The sequence below is a fragment of the Engraulis encrasicolus genome, chromosome 2 (genome assembly GCF_034702125.1).
Source record: "Engraulis encrasicolus isolate BLACKSEA-1 chromosome 2, IST_EnEncr_1.0, whole genome shotgun sequence".
NCBI lineage: Eukaryota > Metazoa > Chordata > Actinopteri > Clupeiformes > Engraulidae > Engraulis > Engraulis encrasicolus.
Window position 1 is genome coordinate 48,068,304 of NC_085858.1, and position 10,000 is coordinate 48,078,303.

At 48.0% G+C, this 10,000-nt stretch overlaps 1 protein-coding gene across 2 annotated transcripts in view; it reads right to left on the reverse strand.

Annotated features, from left to right (window-relative positions):
• Positions 1 to 10,000, reverse strand: part of rarab (retinoic acid receptor, alpha b) — a 311,388-nt gene that overhangs the window by 28,269 nt on the left and 273,119 nt on the right. For both annotated transcript variants that reach the window (XM_063190000.1, XM_063189992.1), the window contains one exon: positions 3,979 to 4,127. In XM_063190000.1, the coding sequence (XP_063046070.1) occupies positions 3,979 to 4,127 (149 nt within the window). The remainder of the gene's footprint in view (positions 1 to 3,978; positions 4,128 to 10,000) is intronic.

Genomic DNA, 10,000 nt, shown 5'->3' on the forward strand with positions numbered 1-10,000 from the left:
CACACACACACACACACACACACACACACACACACACACACACACACACACACACACACACACACACACACACACAACTTACTGTAATTGGCATAGGAGGAAGGTAGCATAGCCATACAAACACCACACACACTACACACACACACACACACTACTTAATTGGCATAGCAGGAAGGTAGCATAGCCATACACACACAACACTACACACACAACACACACACAGCTGATCTTCTACAGCGATTGGCGTCCCTGATCCCTCCGTGCCCATCCCATGACCCTGCCCTGCGGAACCCTGGGATTGACCCCACGCAGACCCGAGCGCCAGGCCCCCGCCAGCCAGCCGCACTGACTAACAACGCCGCTAGCTTGTTTAGCTGGATCATGCTGCACAAACAAATAAACACTCTCACACATACTGCACATACTCAGAAAATAGAGTAATGCATGCTCAACACAAACATACTTGTGTATGCACACACAAAACACACACACACACACACACACACACACGCACGTGAGTACACACTGTACGCACTCGCGTACGTACAGTAGTCCAGTACTCATGCATAGCATCTTAAGGCCCCTTAAGCCGTCTTTGCATTGAGGCTAATCTGTCTTGTGAACGCAAACTCCTTCAGGAGGCCAGCACTCCACTCTGCTCTGGTGTTGTGAAAGACCTGCTCTGGTGGCTTTCGAGTGTTCCGAGCCCTCCGTTCCACCTAAAGAGAGGCTCGTGTTTCTCCCTACCTACCCCTCAGCCATGCGTTCAGCGGTTGCTAGCACGTCGCCATGTCACCTCACGTTGAGTTACTTGAAGTTAGTTAGACAACTGCACTGATAATGATACGATCGTTGGAAAATCACGTTTTCTCTTGAGTAGCCTACTTTCCTGCATAGCCAGATCACATGACTTTCTTTGGGCTTATCTGACGTAGTATTGTACTTTGTCACGACTGGCGTGCTGTGTGCATGGCCATAGGAACCTTTCCCCTACATTTGTATTCAGATACCAGCGATTGGTTTTCTGTGTTACATACAGACTAGGACTTTGGACACGTCCTACATGGTGACTATGTCCTGAGTTTCATAACGAACGGTGTAGCAGACATCTTATCTTATATCCAGCGTACGTAGTAGATAGGCTCAGTCCGAGACCGAGGCAGTTACAGAGAGGTGAATTCAACTTGAGCTTAATCTAGCGCTAACCCAGGCATGGTTGCTTTAATTCCAAAGGAATTGGAAGAGCTAGCTAATTTTGACTAGCCGTGTTCTCTTGACCATTGGATTACCCAGAGAAACATGAGAAGATTAAGAACCCATCAAGAGAGGATAGAAGACCCGCTCGTGTGTTTGTCTCTGTGTGGTGTGTGTGTGTGTGTGTGTGTGTGTGTGTGTGTGTGTGTGTGTGTGTGTGTGTGTGTGTGTGTGTGTGTGTGTGTGTGTGTGTGTGTGTGTGTGTGTGTGTTGTGTTTCGGTGTCTGAAGTTGTGTCTCTCTGCATATGTGTGTGAGTTTGTCTCTGTGTGTGTGTGTGTGTGTGTGTGTGTGTGTGTGTGTGTGTGTGTGTGTGTGTGTGTGTGTGTGTGTGTGTGTGTGTGTGTGTGTGTGTGTGTGTGTGTGTGTGTGTGTGTGTGCATGTAGGTAGTGGTTTTAAGTAAGTAAGCGTGGGCATTGCGTCATGCTCCTTCAAGTCTGTCCGCAGTAGTTGCTTCTAGGATGACATTGTAAACAGCCTCCTCGGGGGCAGCAAAACAAGGCAGTGGTTGTGTTTCCAATCTCCAGCGGGGAGAGCACACAAGCAGCCGGGCTTTCTGACCCTCCATATTATGTTTGTAAGAAGCAGACACAAAAAGGAGAAAGAGAGAGAGGGAGAGAGAGGGAGATGGGGGGGGGGAGGAGGGAGAGAGAGAGAGAGAGAGTATGTGTGTGTGTGTGTGTGTGTGTGTGTGTGTGTGTGTGTGTGTGTGTGTGTGTGTGTGTGTGTGTGTGTGTGTGTGTGTGTCAGCACAACAGACTCAAACAGAGTGACAGTAGAGGAAAAAGTAAAGTTTGTGCGTTTGTGATTGTGGGGAACATTGAGCAACCCCCTTCTCCAAAAAAGCAGCACGAAGCATCCTTCAAATCCCTGACAGATGAAAGCAGAGGAGAAATAAAACGAGTGAGATTTCAAGGAGTGGGAATACAGGGAGGGAAGAGAGAGAGCACAACAAGCAGAGTGAGAGTGAGAGACAGATAGAGATAGAGATAGAGATAGAGATAGAGACAGAGAGAGAGAGAGAGAGAGAGAGAGAGAGAGAGAGAGATAGAGACAGAGAGAGAGAGAGAGAGAGAGAGAGAGAGAGAGGGAGAGAGAGCAACAGAGAGAGGGAGAGGGAGAGATAAAAACATGCAACTTTAATGAAGTCCTGTGTGCTTCTTTCCAGAGCGTACTCCAGCCTGCCGTGCGCATGCTGTAGCGTACCTCCTACGCATTCTTCTCAGAAGCCGCTCGGCCCTCTGGGAGAAGCGGCTGTTTCGGCTGCTCCGTTAGCTAGCCTGCTGCTAACACGGGGTGTACTTGGCTCTCCTCGAGGCCCACGGCGCACTTACTGTACGCGCTTTATACCCGACCAGGCCTTAATTATTCAGCATCCTTCAAAATAGCGCACGCTGGGGTTCAAGCTTGTGTCAGGATTTGTGTCAGTGCTGGAGTTCTATTCCAGGGCAATGCGATGTGCTGGAGGAGGACGACGCGGCAGGGCGCTGTCACTGTTTTTTTAAGGGTCAGGGTTTTTTCCTTTTTCTCGCAAAGGGTAGAACGGGTAGTATTGTAGAAGGGCTTGCTTTCCTGGTTGTTGCCTTTACCCTGAATATCAGTGGGCCATCCCCATGAGGAGGTGAGCTTTTCTGGGATTATTCCCACACATAACCTCCCTCCCACTCCCACTCCCACTCCCACTCCCACCACCACCACCACCACACCGTCTTGCTATGGAAGTGCTCTAAGTCTGTGCAGATTGCCCAAGTTCCACTTCTTCTCCTCCAGTACCACCATTAAATAGTTTTATTCAAATCATAACTTCCACTATGTAATAAAACCAACTCTACTGGGGTAATGAAAGACAATCGATCTGGTCCTAGTGTGGGAGTGTCTGCTAGCATGCTAACCTGAAGACACTTCCAGCTAAAAAACAACCCAGAGAGCTTTGTGAACAGGTTGTGGGTATTAAGAGCACAGGGATCATTCGGGTACACAGTATCGCAGAGGACTCTGATAGCATGGACTTTAGCAGGGGGTTATTTTAGACGGCGGACAGCTGGCGCTAATTTAATATCGAAATAAATGCGGCCCTGGTGCGCTCCCTCACCAAAAACAAACACAAACGCGTTCTGTTTCAGATTAGCGCACAAAAATCAGGATGTGCCCCCTCTCCCCCCCCTGTTATTTGAGAAGATAAGCCCGTGTTGGTATCCTCGCTTAGCCAACCAAACAAAAGGAGGATTACGCAGAATAAAAAGGGCTGCACTCACCAGAAATCCCCAAAAAACTTGACACAGATGATGATGGAAAAACGATTTCAGAGGCCTCTAGTTCTCCACTGACAGCTAAAGTTTGTGAAAGGTGGGAACTGGGAACGCAGCAAGGGGTGCGTTTGTGCTCGTGTGAACTTGAGAGAAAGTAGTCATGGGGCAAAACAAATCTGAAAGAGGCTGAGAGAAGGCGAAAGATGAAGACCGATACAGAGACCTATTCAAAGACTAAGACCAATGAGAGAGAAAGAGGCATAACAGAGAGGTAGAGGCACAGCGTGCGCACGCGCGCGCGAGCGAGAGAGAGAGAGAGAGAGAGAGAGAGAGAGAGAGAGAGAGAGAGAGAGAGAGAGAATGACGATTCCTACAAAAATACAGATAGAGAGGAAGAGAAAGAGAAAGAGAAAGAGAAAGAGAAAGAGAAAGAGAAAGAGAAAAAGAAAGATGGAGATGGCAAGAGAGTTCTCACCTTGCATCCTTCGCAGGCGCTAACTCCATAGTGGTACCCTGAGGACTTGTCCTGGCACACGAAGCAGGGCTTGTAGACCCGCGGAGGGGGAGGAGGGGACGGCGGGCTGGGCACAATCTCCTCCGAGCTAGTACTCTGGGTCTCCACCGCTGCAGGGAGAGAGAGAGAGAGAGAGAGAGAGAGAGAGAGAGAGAGAGAGAGAGAGAGAGAGAGAGAGAGAGAGAGAGAGAGAGAGAGTCTGTTAATTCACTTCCATAATCCTCCTCATCATCATTTGTTTGATGTGTGTTTGTGACTTTTGGTTGGCTGGAGTGGGAGACGGGCGTTGCCTCACACTGACAACATTACTGTAACGCAAAGACACACCACACAGTCGGATAACTTGTACGCAAACACAATTACCACTCTATGGCAGCTTCATCAGCAACATGTCACATTGTCTCCTAACCATACACACCAACACAATAAGGCCACAAACATGTGCCCTCACCTCCACCCCGTCAGTTTAGTTCGTTTTCTTTCTAGGTATCTTGTGCCTCCTGCCTATGTGGCCGTGGGCGGCCCGCTGAATAAAGAGAGATGGGCATATGAGGTTACTCCATAACGGCTGAGTATATTATATCAGCCTGTACACACAGTAGCTAGCTATAAATAGATTGTGTGTGCTGTGTAGCAGGAACAAAATCCAAACTGGCTGTGCCATCGACCCAAGCCTTGTGGTGCCAGCCTTATCCTGCCGTTTGTAGAACAAGGAAGCCTGTCACGATAACAAATTTGGCTGGACGATAAATTGGCCAAGAAATTATTGCGATAAACAAAATCATATTGTCTTCTCGGTCATTTAAAAAATATATAATGACAATGAGATAGAAATGCGAATACAACCTTTCTAATTTTGAATGCATCGAAGCAGGGGGTGCTAGACAGAGGGCTAGATAGAGAGATAGACAAGGTAGACAGATGTGCCTATGTGCCTATCGATATTCAGTCTAAAAGAGAGTGACAAGGAAAACAAAGAAGTATGCAATAACTTATTGTGGCCAAAAAGTTATCATGCTTGTAAAAACGTATTGTACGATATATTGACTTATTGAATATTGTGACAGCCCTACAAGGAAGTCTTCCACTTTCCGTCCTGGGCGACCTAAGCTGGCCTTAGCCCCTCTGCAAGCGTACCCTATGGGGGGAATTTCCCCCATCTGAAATCTGTGCAGGTCCTCCTGGCTGCTCCGCATGACATTAAGATGAGGGTATAAGACAGTGTTGCCAGATTTGTCTGATCAAAACCCGCCCAAAAGGTTCTCAAAAAACGCCAAATGCATTGGTTTCTATGGGCACAAAACTGCTCATAAATCCGCTAAAATGCCAATTTTTCCTGTTTTTAACCCGCAGACAGCCATCCCAAGTAGCCCAATTGGGCAACCGCCCAATCTGGCAACACTGGTATAAGAACAGACTGAGGTCGAGCCAAAGGGTGAGAGTTTGTACTGAGGGCTTCTTGTTCTTAGAGATCTCCTTGAAGAAGGCCTGAAGTCCTATTCAAATAACACTACTTGCTCTATGAGATCTACTTACAGTAGAGAAGGCCTGAAGTAGCCTTTCAAACAACACTACCACCGAATGTTTTTTGTTGTTGTTGTTGCTTTTTTTGCTTTTCCAGGAATGAAGTGACATTTGAATGTTCAAACATGACAACACACACACAAAACAACTATAAATAAAGTATATATATAGATTGCACGCTGTTTTAGTCACACGCTTTTTGAAAGTGAGAGAGAGAGAGAGAGAAAAAAGAAAAAGCTCTCATGGGTATGTCACAAGGTCTTGGCAGGGTATCTGTTTCTGCGGGCCGGGCACCGGGTTGGGAAACCCCTGCTGTCTGTTACATAGTTAGCATTAGGCTCGTTCGTAACGAAGCAGTAAGATTTTTGCTAGGCAGTGGGCATGTGCACTTTGCCAGTTTGATGCATTGTGGTTAGAAAATTCTAACCAGAATGCATCAAACTGGCAAAGTGCGCATTAGAGCGTGGCTCGGGCCGGTTTTTTCTGTCCGAGCCCGGCCCTCAGCCGACAGAAAAGTGATCAACCCCGACCCGAGCCCGAGACTAATTAAAATGTTTGTGTCCGAACCCGTCCGAAGCCCGAGACCACTGTAATAACAACAGAACCTGTGCGCAAGCAATATTTTCTATGTGGCCTCCTTCATACTCAAAATAGCACGTGATAAATAGCCAGGATAGGCAACTAGGATGAGTCAAATTGCTATAATTTAGTTACGCACGCATAGTAAGTATAAACACACGCATACATGTGACAGCGCACCTTATGTTTCTTTCGGTTAGACCAGAGATGTTGGGTGCTGTGATCAAATGCATGGGAGGGGCGTGAGAGGATAAGAAAGGCGAAAACTAACGAATACGGTTTGGATGCAGTCAGCGCGGCTATGGACGCATTTGTTACGTTACTGTTAGTGCAAATAAATCCCCGCGAGCCGGTGAAGATGCCACTCCTTGTCGTTAAGACGGCTGGGCTATAAGTTCACCCCGAAGAACAGTAGCCTGTTCGGCCCTCCAAGAGAATGTCATTTCCCCTGATGTCCATGCGGTCAATATAAAATCAGGAAAGGTTGCACGCGCATAGTTACAACTGTAGGCTACAGTAAAAGTGACAAGAATTAAGAACCTACGTGAAGGACATGAAATGTCACAGCGGACAAAGTAGTAACAGGAAACCTCTTCGCCCCTACCTTAGGCAACTCCACGTAGCGTGTGCGTCTTCTTTAATCCATATTATGCTCCTTGCTACCCCTTGCTGGAAATGTAATCCTTGGCGAGCAATGCAGTGACAAACTTCGTCATTCTATGTTTAACATTTAAGACAGCACCGAAGGCATGCTAAAACATGGCCTACACTAGGCCTACAACAAAAGACCACGCGTTCACTGACAACTGTATTTGGCGCTTATTAAGAAAGCAAGTTGACTCGGCATTCCTGCTCGGCTGACTGGGAGTGAGCGTCCATGTTGCCACTGGTAACTGGCGCGTGCAATAATAATCACTCGCACGAGTAGCCTACCAACATTTTCATTTATGCATATTCAATTACTTATTTTTTAATCACAAAACTGCCGTTTGCATGAACTGAAACGTTTCCTCTGATTGCTTACAATTTTCACAATGTCTGTTTGGTTCAAGCCCGAGCCCGACCCGAGTCCGACAGATAATCTATTTTTTTTGTCCGAGTCCGGCCCGGCCCGTCGGGTTCGGACCCGGCCCGTCGGGCTTCGGTCGGGTTGCCATGCTTTGGTGCGCATGCCCACTGCCTAGCAAAAATCGTACTGCTTCGTTACGAACGAGCCTATTATCCAACACCCCGCCAATGCTTTGAGGTCACCCATATAGACATGTACGTGTTAGCATCACAAGCGCTGCACTTTTCGTGCTAACAAGCTGAATAGCAATGCTGACTTTAGCCTTTATGAGCAAGATTTTTTATTAAAGAAATACAAGCATCAACACGAATGACCATTGGGGAAATTGTTAATACGTGATGGTACCGTACATGATGGTGATGGTTTTCATTATCGTCTCTTAATGAATGTCTGAAATTACCTGAACATTGCCATCATGGAGCCTTTTTATTTAAAAAGGCTAATTAACTTTTCAAGGTTGTTACTTGAATGCTCATCAAGCTTGTTCACATCAAGCACTCCGCGGATTAGTCATGGGTGTAAATAATCGTCACACGCACAGCACAGTACTTGGCACTAATATGTAATCTGTTTTTTCTTTCTCTTCTCATATGCTTTCTCTAGCTCTGGCTAAAATCAATACGCATTGAATATGAGACACGTCCAGACTCATGAAAGCACTGAGAGCCGCTCCATAATCCCACACTGAAAACAAAGTCACGTGACCTGTCAAAACCAGGCCATGTATCCCCCCTTCGTGTAGAAGCAGGCCTGCACAAAACAACCCAGCAGTAATGAACCCACAGCACAGAGCGCAGAGTACACGGACCAGTGCACCATGGCAGGTCAACAGCCCTCTCTCTCTCTCTCTCTCTGTCTCTGTCTCTCCCTCTCTCTTGCACAACACTGGTTTGGCTTGGCATAGTGGGCCACAGTGTGTGTGTGTGTGTGTGTGTGTGTGTGTGTGTGTGTGTGTGTGTGTGTGTGTGTGTGTGTGTGTGTGTGTGTGTGTGTGTGTGTGTGTGTGTGTGTGTGTGTGTGTGTGTGTGTGTGTGTGTGTGTGTTCAGCCATTTAACCACCCCAATTCACAATGACATTCCTTTATGCCACCCCTTCTACCACCCCACTCCCCCCCCTCAACCCCAATGCCCCAACCCTGAGCCCTTTCTCCCCCTGCCTGTCCTGACCACATTCCTCTCTGACACACCAGCCCACCCTGGAGGTCGTTCCTTTACGGCCAAGCCTGACTGCCCTCTGCCCTCAAATAGCCTCCTGCCCTCCCCCCTGCTCTGCTCTCTCCATCCCCTCCCCTCCCCGCAATCCACCACCCAGCCATCCTACCAACCTTCCCCCACCCTACCCCGCCTCCCCTTGCCCTGCTGTGCCCTCACAGGCTGTCCCCATGCACACCACCACCACCACCACCCTCTACATTACCACTGACTACCACCAATGACCAACACCGCCCTGAACCCACTATCCAAATGCTCTCCCTGCCCTCCCAATGCACTGCCCATCCAGCTACCCATCCATTCCACCACCCCTGCCTCTTCTCACTACAGCAGGGCTGAAGAAAAAACAAACAGTAGAATGGCCACTTCCATTTTTAAGATTTCTTTCCTTACAAAACATAGTGTTCACAAATAAGTCATATTTTAAGTGAAATTGCATGACATTAAAATTATATCGGGGGCCGGACAAGAAGGTCTCAGGGGGGCGTAAATGGCCCTGGAGACATTAGGGTTCCCCACCCCTGCACTACAGGCTAGCAAGCAGCTAACCAACTGCTCTCACTGTCCTGCCAAACTCTGACCATGCCCATATATGGGTTCTCATTTTTTGTTTTCCCCTGGCTGCACACAGCACAACCTCTGATTGTTGGACACTGCTGTCGGTCAAAAAAATAGCTCACGTGGTTGGCTGCCAGTGTCTTGCTCCTCCTCACAACACAGTGTTTATAAACAAAATAACCCAGGTATCCGACCACCACTACTGCCAGCCTCCGCGCTCCCTACAGGCTACCAAGCGACTGAGAGGCGAGGGAAAATCATGAGGAGTGAGAGAGAGGGGGGGAGGAGCGGAGGAGGACGAGGACAGGACATTTAGCCAAAAACACAAGGGCTGAGAACAAGGGATGAACAGGCAGTAAGAAGGCAAGAAGAGGAAGAAACAGAGAGGGGAAGAGGGGGATCAAGGGAGATGGAGAAGAGATGGCAAGAGGTGCACGGCCGGTTCAGAGGCGAAGACAAAAGAGAGGGAACAGAGATGGAGAATAAAACAGCCAGAGACAGAGACAGGGGAACATGGATCGACAGAAAGACAGAGGAGGCAGAACATAGAAAAGCAAGAAACAGAAGAAAGAGTTAGAGAGGAAGACAAAGAGAGAGACAGAGAGTAGAAAAGAGAGCTAACAGAGTTAAGACAACACAAAGACAGCAGACAGGCAGAGACAAAGACCAAGGCTGAATCTCAAATGGTGCACTTGTGCACTTAATTGTTCATGTTTCAGTGCACATGCCGTATTAGTTACGCACTGAAACATAGTGCCCGAAGTGTACAAGTGCGCCATTTGAGATCCAGCCCAAGACCAAGACAGACACACAGCAGGCAGTGGGCTGAGCTGATGATAGCAGTGCAACAGCACCAAAACCACCTGGCCAACTGCCAACGGCAAAGCAGAACCTGGAAACACATGGCACACAAAACCAGAAGAGGGAAACATGGCACACAAAACCAGAAGAGGGAAACATGGCACACAAAACACTGAGTTGTTTATTATTTTTGGCGTTTGCCTCTGCCTTCCCCACACTCGTAAATTGCGGGGGGACATG